Source organism: Chiloscyllium plagiosum, chromosome 6 (assembly GCF_004010195.1).
Source record: "Chiloscyllium plagiosum isolate BGI_BamShark_2017 chromosome 6, ASM401019v2, whole genome shotgun sequence".
Classification (NCBI taxonomy): domain Eukaryota; kingdom Metazoa; phylum Chordata; class Chondrichthyes; order Orectolobiformes; family Hemiscylliidae; genus Chiloscyllium; species Chiloscyllium plagiosum.
In genome coordinates, this window is record NC_057715.1 from 71,330,167 (window position 1) to 71,348,663 (window position 18,497).

At 40.1% G+C, this 18,497-nt stretch overlaps 1 protein-coding gene across 2 annotated transcripts in view; it reads right to left on the reverse strand.

Moving 5' to 3' along the window:
- Positions 1 to 18,497, reverse strand: part of pdgfd (platelet derived growth factor d) — a 177,378-nt gene that overhangs the window by 41,470 nt on the left and 117,411 nt on the right. For both annotated transcript variants that reach the window (XM_043691812.1, XM_043691811.1), the window contains exons 3-4: positions 17,447 to 17,633; positions 6,478 to 6,537 (exon numbers count right to left, since the gene is read on the reverse strand). In XM_043691812.1, coding sequence (XP_043547747.1) covers positions 6,478 to 6,537; positions 17,447 to 17,633 — 247 coding nt within the window. The remainder of the gene's footprint in view (positions 1 to 6,477; positions 6,538 to 17,446; positions 17,634 to 18,497) is intronic.

Below are 18,497 nucleotides of genomic sequence, written 5' to 3' on the forward strand. Positions count from 1 at the left end.
AACAGGTGTGAGAAATTCCCAAATGTCTTGGACAGCTTCTCCACTTGACCTCACTCAATATTGGAATGATTTCACCATGATCGATGTTCAAAATGGCCTGCAATCTATTTCTACTTTGTACACGGATTGAGCTGATAATGCTTCAGTGAATCACGCTGTAAAACTGTCTTGTAAAAATCTACGTTACAAAGTGGATGAGATGAACAGCAGTGACTTTGCCACACATGTTGCAGTAGTTCAGTGTATGAATGGTGAAATACTGAATTAAGATCAATAATTCTTCCGCAGCTATATATGTGGATTGCATTCTTCATGAGCCCCATTATCTTGGATTTATATCTTAACCTTTTCTAGAAGGCATTTGTGTTGATATTATTCCTGAGTTAAATGCTAGTTAAATACAATTTAAATTGTTAGCTACTCTGAAGGAAAGTATTCATTCAAATTAGTGCAAAATATTCAAAATAAACAGGGAGTACTACCCAGAACTAGGAAAGCTTTAGTTTAATTATATTGTCAAATTTCAATTAATAATTTTAAAAATCTGAAAAACACATAGGTATTTTGATTTGGTCTATTTATTGTAACGTGTATTGTTGGAAAACTACAGTGAAAAGTGTTTTATAGTGTCGCTATGTCATCCTGAAACACAAAAAATAAACCAAAACATAGAATATAACAGCAGAAAAGTTAGGAAATAAAGAAAACGTGTTCAACTTTCCAGTCCTTCTTGCTAAGTACTCCGCCATGGGCCGAGTGGCCAGGCTCGAGCACTGCAACCACTGGAACGGAGTTCGCCATCTTCGGTGCCATCTCACCTCACCAACACCCTCAACACTGTGAGTCCTCGCTGGGCCTCACCAATGTAGACACTGTTGATGCCGCCCAGTACCACCCCAACTCGATTCCACCACCTCCATGAGTCTGCTTCAGGTCCCACTTCGCTGACGCAGCACCTGTTGATGCTGCCGGGTCTTATACTCGGCACAAATTCACCCCCACTGCCACCGCCATGATTCTGTGCTGGATGTAGAGGTTGTTGGGAATCCAAACCCTCCCTTGGACCCATTGCCATGAGTCCATGTTGCTAGGTCCACTCGCTGCTGATGCTGTCATTGCAAGCAAGCTCTTCACCATCAGGCAAGTACAATAAAATGAAAGAGAAAAAAAAAAGAGCGAGGAGAGTATAAAAAGGAAAAGAATCGATAAAAGAAGTGGCCGAGTCCCGGGCTTGGAAGCCCTACTCCACCACCATCTTTTACACGTGTTTCAACATATTCTGAACTATAATGTTTTGTACAATAATCCTACAACTTTGTTGCTGTTTGAATGCAACATCATTCTTCTTGTGGCATTCTGGGGAATGTATCATCGCTATGCTAGACTGTCCTTTATAAATGCTACAAAACCAAAGTTCTGTCTATGTGCCAACTCCATCACAGGCTTAATTGACATTAACGAAGTTAGAAGGTGGCATTTCATTTTCATTGAAATGACATACACAACTTTGTTGCTCCCACTCTAGAAAACTAGGTTGTCCAGCAAAACCTAGCCTCTTTATGGGGTGTGGTGAATGATAACTGTGTTGGAAAGGTGGAAAATGGAAATTAGAGTAAAGAGTAGAGTAGCTATTAATTTGTTCCTCCAGGACCGAGGGTGCTACATGAATAGCACAATCTACACACTGGAACAAGGCATAAAATGCATAAGAAGTGCAAAATATGCAAGTTACAATGTAATAGAAGAATGATAAATACCAGACATTTTTCTAGCAGCAATTCGAATTCGTGCAAAGAATTTTAGATGGGAAAGAGTCCAATCATACTGTGTTAAGGAGCCTGATGGCTTGGGGGAAGAAACTGTCGCACAGTCTGGCCATGAGAGACTGAATGTTCTGCTATCTTCTGCCAGATGGCAGGAGGGAGAAGAATTTGAGTGAGTGGTGTGTGGGGTCTTCCACAGTACTCTTAGCCTTTTGGATGCAGCATGTGGTGTAATTCTGTAGTGGCCTTCTGGACTGGCGATGAGGGAGAGTCAAATGGCAAATTAAACTAGCCCTTTATTGCACTTAATGATGAGAAAATAGTGCATGGCATCTGCCTATTTTCTGAATGAATAATGCCTCATATGGGGAAAAGTTAAAAAGCAGAAACATGGTACAAAATGTAATAATGGTCTCTTAAAGGCTGGGATAAGAGAAATTATAATAAGCAATGGCAGACAAGTTCAACAAATATTTTGTATCTGTCTTCAAAGCAGAAGACACAAAAAGCTACCAAACATGGTGCCAATCCAAGTGCTAATGAGATTGAGGAACTTGAAGCAGGAGAGGAAAGGCATTAGAGAAATTAATGGGACTTAAAGCCAATACCTTAGTTGTAATAGCTTGTTTCCTATGTGATAAAATAGGTACCGGATAGTGCTTTTTTGATCTCCCAAAATTTGCCAAATTCTAGAATTGCTCCCTGTGGAATAAAATGCTACCACAATAATCCTGTTATTCAAGAAAGACAGCTGAGAGAAAACCAGAAATTAGAAGCCCATTAGCCTGGTATCAGCCATTGGGAAAATGCTGTGATCTAATATTAGATAGGCATTAAGATTAAGCAAAATGCTTTGTGATTTTAAGCAAGCATGGTGTTATGAAACAAAAATCATGCCTGACAATTCTATTAGAGTTTTCTGAGGAAGTAATTGGTAAAGTAAATAAAAGGCAACCAGTGGATGTCACATACTTGGGTATTCAAAAGACCTGGGATAAACTTGGATTCAGAATTATGTACCGCGAAATCTGTTTCAAATCTATTTTGTTTTATTGCCTTGGTATACCACAAAACAGCTTCAATGGGCAAATAGCCTCTTCTGACATAATTAACCTATGATGGAACATGCCTTCCATGTGAAGATGGGACTTTGCTTTCACAAGGTCTGTTTAATGGTCACTTCTAGCATAGACAGATACAATTACAACAGGTAAACTGGTGATAGTGAGGTCAAAATCAAATACAAAAACAGAAGTTGGTAGGGAAACTCAGCAGGTCTGGCAGCATCTGTGGAGAGAAAGCACAATTAATGTTTCAGGTCCAGTGACTCTTCTTCAGAACTTCAGAACAAGATCAAGTTTTTTTTCCCTCTTGTTGGTTCTCTCACTACTTGTCACAGGCCAATTGGTAAATAAAGACAGGGGATATATCAAGCTGGTCAGCAGCAGAAGGTTTCCTTGTCCATTTCTGGCCTAGTGCCATGAGACTTCTTGGGGTTCTGATCAACGTTGAGGACCCCCGGACAACTTCCTCCTGACTGTAGATCACTGTGCTACACCTCAGGGATGGCAATGGTGAGGGAGGAGACTGGGGCATTGACTGTAATGGTTCAGTGAGAATAAATGTGAAAGCTATTTTTGTAGCTTTTGGTGCTAACTGTTGGTAAGGAAGAATTTGCAGGTTAAATTTGACAGGATTGCCTTTGACATTTTTGATGTCTATGTTGATGTCGTCCATTTTCATTTCATTCAACTTTTTTATAGATATTTGATACAGCTAAATGTTTTGCTTGGCCATTTCAGAGGACTGTTAAGAATCACTCACATTGGTGCAGGCCTAAAGATAGCAGCAGGCTAAGAAAGATATAACAATCGGTTTAGAATTTACAAATGAAAATGCACTGAACATGGTGAGTAAAGTTGGTGAGCTATAAGTCCTAATAGCAATGCGAGAATAACTTCATAATGGTAAAGGCTGGGCACTTGATATATGTAAATAAAAATAGGTAAAATGCGGAAAAAGGGAAGTGGGATGTCAGCAATGTTCAGGGAAAACATAATGGTGCTGGGTAAAAGGATACCCTTAGGGATTATGAACAGAAATTATTTGGTTCATGTGGAGAAACAAAAATGATGTTATGCTACCCAGGGATGTTTTGTATCCTGCAAATTGTGAGAATTATAATAGAGGAGAAAATCTGCAGGAAGATTACAGATAGACAAGAACATAAAATGGTGATAGTGAGAGACTTTAACGATTAAATCTTGACTGGAATAATGTTAGAGAAAAAGGATGGGGTGGGGGAAAGGAACTCTTGAACTGTGTTCAAGAGAACTTTCTTGACCAGCTAGGCTGGGGACATTTCTGGACCTAATGCTGAGTACTGAGGTAGACTAAGTGAAGCAGATGTCTGTGGGAGACAACTTTGATAAGCCTGATCATTGTACCATAAAGTTTAGGTTTGTAATGAAAAGGAGCAAGGCACAATCTAAAAGTTGAATGTCTAAATTAGAAGAAGGCTAACATCAATGGGTTGAGAGCAATTCTGTCTGGGGTAAGATCAAACTGATGTTTGACAGGAAAATCTGCAACGGAGCAGTGGGAGAGGTTTAAGGAGGAGATATTTCAGTTTCAGTACATTGAAACAAAAGGGGATGGGAGGGAACCAATGTCAAGGCTCCTTGCATGAAAAAGGAGGGAGAGAAAATTGTAAATAAATAAAGTGTCTGATGCATGTCAGGTGAAATTCAAGAAATAGGTCAAATACAATAAATGAAGAGGGGAAGAAGTGAAGCAGAAAATAAGAGAAAAGAAAGCATGCAAATAGAACATCAGTTAAAACAAAAGCAGCCCGTTCGTTGGATTATGCAGCTGGTCGGCATTGCTAATCCTCCCCCTCATCAGATTCATCCTCGGTCTTCTCATCAGAGGATAGGGCTTGCTCCAATACATTCTCTGATGCTTGTTCTCTCTGGAGCATGGGGTTGTATATAAGACAGCATGAGACGACTTGAGCCAGAGAGTATTGAAGGGTGCAATCTGACCAATACAAACATCAAACTCTCATTTTGACCAGTCCGATAATCTGCTCAGTGATGGAGAGAAAGTGAGGATGCAGTTGCTGGAGATCAGAGTCGAAAAGTATGGTGCTGGAAAAGCACAGCAGGTCAGGCAGCATCCTTTCCCTTTCCGCCCCTGCCCCGAAACATCGACTCTCCTGCTCCTCGGATGCTGACTGACCTGTTGTGCTTTCTCAGCACCAAAGTTTTCGACTTTGCTCAGTGATGGCACTGGTGGAAGCATGGCTCTTATTGTACCTCCATGCCATCTCAATGGATGGAGTTTGGATTGGCTTCATTATCCAGGGGATATCCTTGTCACCCAGTATCCTGAACTTCTGGAGCTCTATCCAGAAATGATTATGGTCATGTTGCCATCAATCTCAGGATTCATAACAAAGTGCAGGAAATTCACTTTACACCAATCTCCAGATACCCTTCTCTGACAAATAGGCTCAAAATGCTAAATAAATTAAACTGCAAAACTAGCTCAAGCACTTTTTCTGCTAAAGTTAGCTACATTCCTACTTCCATCCTTTTTATCTGCTCCTACAATGCCATGTAATACTTGGCATGATTCCCTCTGAAGGTTTTTCCAAATGCACCCACTGGAAAATGGCACGGGCAATGTAAAATACAAGTTTGTTGGCTGAATTGTCCTTTAATTAGTTTATTTTTGAATGACAAGTTCACTGCCAATTTCACAGTGTACCTTACCTCTATATTGTCAGAAACCAGCAATGATAACAGCAAATTATGACCTAATGTCATCACTCTAGTATTCATGTAAACACGGTTGGGGGACAAGGGGGCAGTGATCTTAATTTTCAAACATAAAATTGACCCTCTGTCTCACCGATTCCAAAGATTTAGGGACAACATATAAACAGAACAAAACATTATAGCACAGAAAGTAATGAAAATGTAATGAGATGCAGTTTAGAATACAAGGATGCACTTGGACAAATACATGGATAGGAAAGGATTAGAAGGATAAGGGCCAAGTGCAGAGAAATGGGTTAACGTGGACAGAAATTTTGGTCGGCATGGAGCAGTTTGGGTGAAAGGGCCTGTCTCCATGCTGTACGACTGTATGGCTCTAAGTCATGTTTAAGTTAAACAAAACTCTCGTCAGATCCCAGTGATTACTTGTGCACAGCACCCTCCAGGAAGGTTACAGATCTTGGAGCATGTACAGTATAATGAAACTCAAATAAATTGCAAGGAGAGATTATGCAATATTTCCCTAGAATCTTCCCTAAGGTGCAGTTTGATCAGAGGTTTACAGGAAAAGACAGAGGAGATAGACAAAAGCTGTAACTATGAAAGCTAGGACATTGGACAGAGAGTGAAACTTACAGCCAGGCTTTAAAGTACTGGAATTAGGAAACATCTTTACACACAAAACATGGTGGAGTTTGGAACTTCCTTTTACAAACAGCAATAGATTCTTGATTAATTATTAAGTTTAAGTATGAGAAGAATAGAATAATGTAGCTTCATAACATTAGGTAAAAGAGTCGCCGTGATCTCATTGAATGGTGGAACAAAATTGAGTGACTAAATGGCCTTTCCCTGATCCTATCATTTAGGTACTTCTGAATTGTTAATTTATTAAGTACTTTGTCACAAAACAAAGGTTAAAAGTGACTTACCGAAACAGAACTTGTTACCGCCTCCCAGTTTGGTTTTGAGGGCTGCGGCTGTAAATCATCCTGAAACAAAATGAAACAATTCCCAATTGATCACCTTTCTTCTTTATGTTGTTTTATATCCAGCAGCTTTACAATAATCATGTTCTTTGCAGGTTTCCTAATATGGGAGCCTATTCATAGCACAGAATGCTAGCATTAAATTCATTAATGTCCCTCTAATGCTGTGATTTTGCAGCAGTGGTTGTGGCTTTCATAGGATAAAAGGAAAATGTATGGTATTGCTCACGCTTGAAATGAGATCGAATTATAAAGAAAGGAGATCTGTCTTTGGAATTTCTAAAACATTTCATAAAATGTGATGCTCTCAATTTTCTGGTTGACAGCTGATATTTTGATATACTGCGAGGCTCAATATATTCATGTCAAAACCCTCCATATAAGCACACTGAAGTGTTGCAAAATTAATGCTTAACAGTTTCATTTGAATAAAATTAGCTATGAAGGGATTCATTGTACCAATGTCATTATCGGCACATGGATCATTACATTTATTATTAGTCTCAAATCGGTGTAAAGTCTGACCTACATGGACGATATTGGGCTGTCGCAGGAGTTTGGTTGCCCTGAATGTGATGTTGGGTTAAATTTCAGAGGAATAACCAGAATTGCCTGTCGGATTAGATGCCGATTAATGGAATGTTGCAATTTCCTCAATTTTTCTCAGAACATTTTCCCACTCTCTCACAGCTGTTCCTTTAAAGTTCAAATATGTCACGGTTTCTTTTTCCTTTTCACAGATTTGCTTCGTACCCACAGCCAAGACTTGCCTGTCACCTACACATTTTTTTACCATGTTCAGACTCTCACTCATGAGTGCAATTCCTGTATAAGAAGATCTTCTTCCAGAACATGTCAATGTCTAAATCAAGAAAAGGCATGATGTGCTTGTAGAAGCCATAGCAAATGGATTTGTGTCATTGGTTATCCAGTTACTGAATTCTCCTCAGTTACTGGCAATTGCTATGGGCTGTTTTTGTGTATCTTCAAGGCAACAGAAACAACTGGAGCCAGTCCAGTTGACTCTGTAAAGTCTTTGACTTCCTCATGGCCATCTAGAGGCTTATGAACGATTCTGCAGATTATAGTCAAGAAGTAAATAGACATAATATAGCACACCAAATCAGACCTTGTTGCTTATATCCCAAACTCATTCATTGTTAACCTAGGGTATTTTGTGTCCCACTGACTGGAAGATTCACTCGTGGTATCTAGTGGTATGGTGGTATCTAGTTGGAAGGCAACTTCTCAGAGTTCTGGACATTGATTCAGGTCCCATGAAATCTCATTATTGGGCAAGGGAATGGACAAGGAAACCTCCTGCTGCTTAACATTTCCTTAAACTAATGAATCAGTAGGCCTCTATACTGGACACCACTTGGAAGAAGTACTGACAGTAGAAAAGACATGAAATGTACTCTGAATGGGGACTTCAATGTCTGTTACCAACAGTAACTTTTTAGGACTGTTACCTAATAAACTGGACAAGTTATGAATGGCATATTTGTCATACAGGACAAATGTATGGACTCCCAATGGAAAGTGGTGGGAGAGCCAACAAGAGAGGAAAACCAATGTGACCTAACCCACCCAAGCCTACAAGCCACAGATGCATCTTTCCATGACTGTATCAACAGAAGTGATCACAATACAGCCCTTGCAGAGACAATATCCTGTCTTTACATGAGGGAGGGGGCCCTCAGTGTAATGGGACATGAGCCTCATGCTAAATGGGATATATTTAGAAGTGATCTGGTAGCTCAAAACTAGGCATTCATGAAGCATGGTGGCTAACTGAACAAGTGGAATTGTGCTGAAGCCAATTTGGAATCTCAAGATCCTACAGGTTCCACCCTTCATTACCATCAAGACAGAGGACTCTGCTTCAGTAAAGGGAATAGGAGAGCATATCAGGGTCAGCACTAGGTTTCCTAAAAATGAAATGCCAATCAAATGAAGCTACAACTCAGGTCGAACTGTATTCCAAACAGCATATGCAGCATGCTTAAAGGCAGGAGTAAATGATCCCACAACCACAGATGAGAGTGAAATTCTGCAGCTCTGCTCCATCCAGTCATGAATGATGATGTACAATTAGATAACTAGCTGGGGGAGAAGATTCCACAAACATTCACATCCTCATTGATGGAGCATCCCAGCTCAATTGACAAGGCTAAAGCAATTGCACCCATCTTTAACTAGAAATGCTGAATGGGTGATCCATCTTGGCCACCTTCTGAGCTGCCAACCATCACAGATTCCAGTCTTCAGCCAACTTGATTCACACCATGCCATAATCAAGATATGGCTGAAGGCACCGGATACAAGAAAAGCTATGGGCCTGGATAACTTCCTAGCCAATATGCTTAAAAATGGTGCTTCAGAATTAGGTTTACACTCAGTTAAGCTGCTCTAGTCCAGCTACAATGTTGGTAACTACCTGATCAAGCGGAAAATTACCTGTGTAGATCACATTTGACCTGATAAAACTGGATAAAGCCAATTTAGCCAATTACTGCCCTGTTAGTCGACATTCAGTCATTGGCAAAGTGCTGGAAAGTGTGACCAGCAGTGCTATCAAGTGGAACTTAGACACCTGTTCACTAATGCTCAGTTTAACTTTTGACTGGGCCATCCAGGTCTTACTGAAGCCATTATAGACAACAGAGCTAAATTTCAGAGGTGAGGGAAGAACAATTAAGTTTGACATGAAGATAGCATCTATGTGGTACCAAAGAGTCCTAGAAAAAATGGACTCAGTGGAAAGTAGGGGTCAGGGCACTTCTTGTGTGCTGAAAGCAAGTTCCTTGAGGTCCACGTATGGCTTCTTCTTCTGGTGGGTGACTGCTGGCACCACCCCATCTCTCTGAGGGGGAATGGCCTTCTCCTACTCTCAGCTTATCATTGATGCCAAACAGTTATATTATAGCAATCAAACACAAATCTGTGAACATATCCAGTAGACACCGTGTGCACTGGACCTGGCTCTTCATGGCAGTTAATCTCTCCGTGGACACAGTCAGACACATGCACGCTGCAGTCAGCACAGTACTGATTGGTGGATTCCTCATTCTTCAATGCAGTTTACTGGCTGCATCTGACAAACCTGCCTGATGTCCCTGTGACATGTCTTCTGTCTGAGGCTAAGTGGGTGCCTGGTCTCCAGCTAAGTGCCAAGGGCCTCAACCGGTTGCAAGGTTACTGGTGATGTACTCAGTGGATTTAATACAGATAGAGAATTCACTGAGCTGAATGTCTCTGAGCTGGGGGAGGGTGCAGGTGAAAACCTTGCATCCTTGAAGGGTTGAGTGGCTTCCTCCTGAGTGGTTCAGGTGGAGCTGACCCTCTCTGGTATTGGCCTCTTGGGGCAGAGGTTCTCTGACCTCACTTGTGCAGGCATTAGCACCATTCAGAGGGTATTAGTTGTGCGAGAGAGATATATATTTTACAGGTTAAGGCTAAGATTTTATTGGTGATAATGGGACAGCAGCACAGCAAAGCACAATTAAAGTCTCGATAGGTTGGTTGCCTATAGAGGTCACAGTGTCCCCAGATGAGAGAGTGTGTTGCTGAAAAAGAACAGCAGGTCAGGCAGCATCTGAGGAGCAAGAGAATCAACGTTTTGGGCCGAAGCCCTTTATCAGGAAGGGCTCCTTGGATGCTGCCTGACCTGCTGTGTTTTTCCAGCACCACACTCTCTCATTTGGGGACACCAAGACCTCCATAGGCAACCATTCTCAACTCTGATCTCCAGTATTTGCAGACCTCACTGTCCCCAAATGAGAGGCCAAGTTCTCTTCCAGCTAAATCCAGGATTAGTTCCACATGACACAAGAACTCATGTTTCCCCCACCAATTTTGGGCCTGTGTTTCCTGCAGTGAGACAAAGGGAGGGACTGAATATGACACAAACATTTGGAAGTGATGTTTGTAGTGATGCAGAAGAGGGAAAGCTGCTGTTGTGCCTCAGTGAGCGAGTCGGCAGTGCAGTGATGGGAGGGTTAGTAGTTTCAGAGTGAGTATGAGTTAGAACCACCAAGTAGACATGAATATTGAGAGCTGAACTCTGTGAGCCTTATTGACAAGCATGTGCAGTGGCAGAATTAGAGTGATTGGTCTCTGTGTATATGTGAGATAACAGAAAAAAAGATAGAGGCACTCATTATGGACTGCAGAAGATCATTGAGCTTCTTTCTACACTGCTATACATAGTTTTTTTTAACCTGGAAAGCTGCAATGGTTGCACTACATTTCTGTCTGGCTGGTTATCTTTGCCTCCTTTGTCAGTAGTGATTCCCTCCTCTCCCAAGACCCTGTCCATCTACATCTTTAGCTCCCTGTTGACAAACTGAGGAGCTAGGGTCCATTTTCTGGCCGCATTTATTTTGACTGGAGGCCAACATTGTGAGAGTCAAGGGATCAGGGAGCACATTTGTCTCTCCTATCCACCCAATTCCACAGGAATGGTGCTGTACAGCCTGGCTGGATAATTGACGTGATGAAGAGTGGACGATTGTGTGAAAAAAGTCACAAATCACAAACACCATGAATCTTAAAAAAACTGACTAAAATGGGGAAATTCAGCTCACAATTTCAAAATTGATGACTGACACCACACTTGAGGGTATCGCTGATTCTAAAGGGGGCTGTGAATACTTCAAAGGTGCCTTCTGGCGTGTGATTGTGTAATTCCACTTAGATAAATATGAGGTGGTGTATTAAGGTTGGATGAATAAGGAGATTGCTTAGTCCTTGGAAATAAAAATGAGACAGAAGTGCAAGGGGATCTCGGAGTGCAGACACACAAAATCATTAAAGAAGCAACACAGCTTAATTCCAAATGAAAAGGCAAAGATAGCACAAAGGATTATTTGTATAAGGATTAAACTGAAAAGTGGGGAAGTTATTTTGAACTTGGTTAGACCTTGGTCAGATCACACATGGAAGTACAGGGCACACTTCAAATGATGATTTCTTCAAGCAGAATTAGAAAATCTGGAGAAGATGCAAAAATTTTGCAAATATGATACCAGAACTCAGAGGTCATATCCAACAGGAAAGAGAGGCCAAATCTTTCTGAAAAAGCCTAAGGGGTAGCTTGTTAGAGGACTTTAAAGTTACAAAAGCATTTCACAGATTAGATGTGATGAAATGTTTTTAGTAATGAGGGAGGTAAACACAAGTGAGCATTCATGTAAGATATTCAGCAATAAATCCAATAGGGTGTTCAAGAAAACATTTACTCAGAGAGTGACTCAAGTATGGAATCCGTTGTCACGAGGAGTGTTTGAAGTGAATAACATAGATGTATTTTAAAAAGTATAGAATGAAATGCTGATAGGATTGAACAAAGACAAGTGGTCAAATGCTTTTGTGAGGCGTGAACACTGGATTGAGCCATTTCAGCCAAATGTTGTGCATTCTATGTAATGTTTTCTCCTCTCAAGCTAGCACAAAAGTGCACTTCCTATCCATCAGTCATTTAGGTTATTATTTGTGCATCTGGTTAATGGATAAAATGAACTACAAACACATACCTTTATGTCAAGGTAACTGATAGGCAAATATGAAAGCTAAAGCTGAAACTAAAGCTAAAATACCCAAAATATTTTTAATAAGTTAAATTGCATGTACATCTGTTGCTTTGATAACAATGCTACATAGAACAGTATTTTACAAATGACCTTGAGTAATGCCAAAAGACATTTCCAGAAAATTACTTGATGTGTTTTCCCACATCATTTTTCATATGATGAACTCCAGTCCAAACTTGACCATCTGGAGCTGATGTGAAAACCTCCCACAGGGTGAAGGAAAGAAACTTGAGGGTATGGTGAGTCTATGACTGACAATGCAGGAATGGCATTATTCCTGAGAACAGATCATCTGCCTCCTCTCAGCCATAGGAAAGATGAGTCATCTGGGATGGAACGTAAATGGGGGAAGACACACAAGGTAGGGCGGGGTGGTGATGGACAGATGGTATTTATTCCAATATTAAACTAATTTTTATTCAGACTGAGATTAAAGGTTATCCACTTACACAACGAATTTTGGCAGACTGCTGGTGTATGGCTTCTCTCACTGTAGTACAGTTTAAGAATCATGCATGCAGATCAGTGTACCCTGTTCATGACACTCCCAGTTTACTTATAGGTACTTGTTATGTCTTTAAAATGAGCATACTGCAAAATAACTTTCATGACCAATTCTCTAAATCCCACCCACATTGATTAAGGTTCTATTCCAGGAGCACAAAGTTTATCTTGTGGTCTTTCTGTATCTGACATCTGGCCTGACTATAAATCATTTCAATAGAGTCTAATTAAGAAAGCTTGTTATGACATATATAGTAAACATTGTCAAATAGAAGGATGACCAGAATTTGATTAAAATAGGCATGAGAAAATGTATATTATCCAATAAATGACATGGCACTGATGCTGGGTTTCTTTAAGGGTAAGTAACCTGAACAGGAGTGAAAGCAAATAAAAGCAGTATCACTTGAATGGGCAAATAATGGAATACTTTAACATATGTATGCTGTTTTGTAATACTGATCCTCTCTGCTTTAGGTCAGTTGTCAGTACGAGCTGCTCCTCAAAACTTTAACTCTTTATGCAACATTTTCGCAATCTATCATCCCAGCTTCAACTCCACTTTCCTTTCCAAAGTCATTGGGCATGATGATACCAGGGCCATCTTTCCCAGAACACCATTTTTGCATCTCAGCCCTGGTACTATTATCAAATGGCTCTTATCAAAATCACAAATCGTATTCATTGGAACTGGGACAATGGTAAATGTTGTCTCTTTGACCTTCTCAGCTCATATGCCGCCTTTGGCACATGTGACCATGCTCCCCCTCCAATGCGTACCCCTGTCATCTAGCTAGGTGGCACTACATGCACCTGACTCAAGGTTTATATACGCACCCTGCTCCTCCATGTCCACCTATTTCACAATCATATATTGCCCATTGGCAACATTGGTAACAAAGAAAATGAAAGTTTTCACTGTAAACTGAAGACACAGAGTTCTTCCTCACTATCACCTCTCTCGACTACTCCATCATTCACAGTTACTAATTTGCTTGTCACACATCCAGTTCAGGACAAACAGAAATGTTCTCCAATTAAATATTGGGATAACCTAAACCAATGTCTTTAGTGCTTGCTATGAACTCCATTCTTGAGTTACATCTGTCTCCCTCACAACTGTCAGAGACTGAACCAGAGAGTTCTTTTTAATTAATCCGTGTGACGTAGGCATTTTTGGCTACGTCGTCACTTTTCTCCCCAGTACTAATTGCACTTGAGAAAATAGCAGTAGGTCTTCTTCTTGAACTACCTCAGTCCATGCTGTTAGGAAATGGGAGGTGGTGATGCAGTGGTAATGTCAATGGATTAGTGCTCCAGAGACCCAGGCTGATGCTCTGGTGTTATGTTTTCAAATGGATTCAAATCTAACCATGGCAGATGGTAAAATTTGAATTCAGTAGAGCAAAAATCTGGAGATAAAAGTAAAGTATCTTAATGGCAACAATATAGCCATTGCTGAATGTCAATTAAAAAAGATTGTCCTTTAGGAAAGGAAATCTGTTGTCCTTACCTGCTCTGGCCTACATGAGACTGCAGACCTATAGCAATGTGGGTGATCCTCAAGTGAATACACCTAGGAAGCTATTCAGTTCAATGAGTAATTAGAGATAGGTAATAAATGCTGGTCCAGACAGTGACACCTACATCCCATGAAAAAATAAAGTAAAAGTTGCAGATATTGACCCAGTGTTAGTAAAGAGACAGTAATATAAGGATGAGACTTTGAGAGGAACTTGCAGGTTGTGATGTTCCTATGCACCTTCTGTCCTTGTCCTTCTAGGTGGTGGATGTCATGAGTTTGGAAGGTGCTGCTGGAGGGGTTATAGTGAGTTGTTGCAGAGCATCTTAGAGGTGGTACACATTGCTGCCACTATTCGTCAGTGTTGGAGGGAATGAATGTTGCAGGTATGTGAGCAGCTTATCGTCAAGTGAGCTGCTTTGTCCTGGATATGTTTAACTTTTTGAATGGCTTTGGAGCTGCATTCATCGAGGCTAGTGAAGAGTATTCCATCACATTCCGGATTTGTGCCTTGTATGTGGTGGAGCACAGCTTCAGCAGCTGTGGTGCCTTGAGATGGGCTACCACATAGCCACACCATCATTAAAACTCTCTATTTCCACTTCTGTAATATTGATAGCCTCTCTCTTGCCTTTGTCTATGCCTCTGAACATTTTTATTCTCATACATGCCCAGCTTGCCTCCCATATTCAACCTTCCCGATTCTAATTTTTGCCAGTGCTAATAGTTCCACAATTGCTGCCATTGCCTTCGGTGTCTAGGTCCTAAACTCTGGATTGCCTAAATCCCTCCTCTTTTTCCTAAAATACTCCTAAATGTTTGGCCAAGCATTTGATCAAGTGTCCTAATACGTATCACCTTATGGATTCGGCGTTGAATTTTGTGCCCTGTGAAATGTCTTGGAACAACATCTAGTGTTCAAGACATGATATAAATAATTTGATAAGCAAATAAAATAAGTAAATTCTTCTCTATAAACTCTAATAAATCAATCTTCTTACAGAGAAGAACGTCTATTATTTTAGCATTAGCATTTCCTTGTTACAACAAAATACTGCCTGCTTATTTCATGTGTCAGGATCAAATGAGAAAGCATAAACAAGCTGACAGCAGTTAATGCTAGTTGTAAACACTCTCACTGTATAAGTCACTGGTTTTGCTCACCCAAGACATGCAGCATGACATACATTCATCTTTCAAAGTAATTATTCTGAGGAACATGGATGGTATGTTTTACATTTTTTGTTGCTCTTTGCATGAGAAATGCATTTGATTAACATATTTTAGTTTTCAAAAAGACCCATGGATATATCTATGAAGTGATTTAAACCTCTATATTTACAAAGCTAACCTTCTCCATAAATTCCTGGGTATTTCAAGAGATATTCTATGAGAAACCTTGATACCTTTTCTTCTGGAGAAGTACAAATCTTTTCCTGAAGTGCTTGGCATCCGTTATCCCGTAGGATTCTCATTTCTCAGGCTGTCAGCTCCATTCACTTGTCCTCTCATTAACTCACAATGGAGACTGTCAACTCAGACTTGTCTGCATCATACTTAGACAAGCCTGCATGGACGTCTGAAACCCTCAGTACATGGTTCCCTGACTTGCCCCAAAACCATATATTAACTCTCAATCGAGCCCATAGGAAAGAGGGGAATAAACAATTGCAGTTACCTCTCTCCTCATAAAAGGTGGAATATAGGTCTTATCTTTATTCCAGTTTAAAAAATGATACTACTAATATCTGATAAATGTAGACCTGCTTTGTCAATTAATATTCTGATTTTCTATAAATTGCAGATAAAGTTGATAATCAATTTTTGTATCAATCAGCAACACACATCTGTTTTGTGCCTTTAAAGTAATAAACCATTTTCTTTTCAAATCTGCACAATAATACATAAAAGGCAGGGCATAGTTAGGCACGTTACAGAGATGATGTGATATAATTGAAAGCTCATCTTGGTGTCAATCATGATCTCAGGGGTGAAAACAGTCCAATCTAATCTCAGACATTTGTTTAGATTGAGTAGGTCCCTACATATAGAGTTTGGAGCAGGGAACAATAATAAAAGCTTTAGTCTTCATAATTATTTAATTATGCACCAAATTGCTGCTCATCATGTACTGGTGTTGGCTGAGCAATCAGTTAATTTAGCAACAGATTAGGGGGTCAATGGAGAAGTTTATGCAGTAGAATTGTGCATTATTAACATGCCTTCAATGTTCTTTGAGGTCAAGCTGGAGATGCAATGGGTCACACTTGCAGCTGGGGACCCACTCATTGAAATAGATTTGACACCTCTTCAGAGGACACCAGGACATGGATGTGATGGTCCATTTGTCTCTTACAGCAGCAGTAACCACCTGTGCTGGTGTGGCTGCTGCCCCTTACAATGACACAGGTTCTAAGATGAGGTGGTGGATCAAAGGAACCCACTTGCCTTCCTCAATTAGATAGTACACCTGGAGATGGTTCTTAATTAGCTGTCTCTGAGAAGATCTTTGTGGTCATGCCAGCAGCTAGAACAGGACCAGGACTGATCTTTAAAGAAGACACAATTCTGCCCAATGAGAACTTGATTGGTTTTGGGAATTACTGCCATAGAAAATCATGAGGTTTAAATGCTTTCAAGGTTAATTTTAACATTTGTTGTGAAGCGAAACATCACCAGTTAGCAGTGTTAGGACAACAGAAAGACAGAAATTTTCTATATTTCATATTTCTATTTCCTTCAAACAGTCCTTCTACCCCCTTTCTTTAAACGTTCACCCTCTTCGATCTGAATCCTTTAATTTTTCTCTGAGAAAATATTTCTATTTCCACTCTCTCAAACTTTACACCCAGGCTTCTGAAGACAGAATACTTCCAACTCATCAATTTTGTTTGGTTTTCTTAAATGAAACACTTCCACACTTCATATTATAGTCAAAATAATTCCAAACCCCATCCTAGACAAATGCAATATTGTGATTTTTATGTATTGCCAAACAGATTCAGAATGAATTAGGAGAGAATGGGTAATTTTTTAACAGTATTGAGAACAGACAGAATAATTTGACTTGTAATGTTTTCTCTGGATGGTTTATATGGGATACTTTTGGATATGATATTACCATATGATGCATTTGAGCATCAGACTGCAGTATAATAAAATTAACAGTGTCGCCACAGCATCCATCTCAACTATATCATGCAATCAAATTGTGAAGTGAAGGGATCACTGATGAAAATAAGATTCAGAACTGTGATTTGAAGTAACAAATTTACTAATGGCTATTACTTACCACATCCACTGGAGAGTAATAAATGCGAAATCCAGGCTTGGCCACAAAATATTCATCCGATTTAAAGGTTATCCTTAGTCTATTGCTTTTCGATATTAGTTTTGGGGGAACTTCTTTATTCCCACACCACCTTCCACGAATAATTCTGTTTGTGTCAGAGATGTCTTCCACCTCTACAAAGTCATACCTAAATAGCAGAAAGTGCAAAAACTAGTAGTTACTTTCCTAATTAATGAACTTCCTTGAAATATAAAAAAGTATTTTCCCTTGTGGATTCCGTGGGTAAATAATACATTGAATACAGTACTGATTAATACAGCCAAAAATGATCCCACCTTTGATCACTGATCTATATTCAGCCCCCTGATCTTAGGTGGGTTAGCAATGGACTTTAGCAGTCCATTGAGTTAGAGAAAAGAAAGCAGCCAAATTTCCCATCCTGTCAAACCTGATGGTAAAAATGGTTTGTGCCTATGTCAAGGAAGGATAGAGTTGGACTGAGTTATGATTGCTGCTTCCCATCAGCCCCCAAAACAAAGCTTGGGTTACAATGATCACCAGCTCTTGAGTTTTTCAGTATGCAGCATCCATCATTTCCTCTGGCAGCTCATTCCATACACGTACCATCCTCTGAGTGAAAAGGTTGCCCCTTAGGGTCTCTTTTATATCTTTCCCCTCTCACCTTAAACCTATGCCCTCTAGTTCTGGACTCCCCCACTCCAGGGAAAATACTTTGTCTATTTATCCTATCCATGCCTGTCATGATTTTATAAACCTCTAAAATGTCACCCCTCAGCCTCCGATGCTCCAGGGAAAACACCCCTAGCCTATTCAACCTGTTCCTATAGTTCAAATGCTCCAACGCTGGCAACATCCTTGTAAATCTTTTCTGAACCCTTTCAAGTTTCACAAAATCTTTCCGATAGCAAGGAGACCAGAATTGAATGCAATATTCCAACAGTGGCCTAACCAATGTCCTGTACAGCCACAATATGACCTCCCAAACTCCTGTATTCAATACTCTGACCAATAAAGGAAAGTGTACCAAACG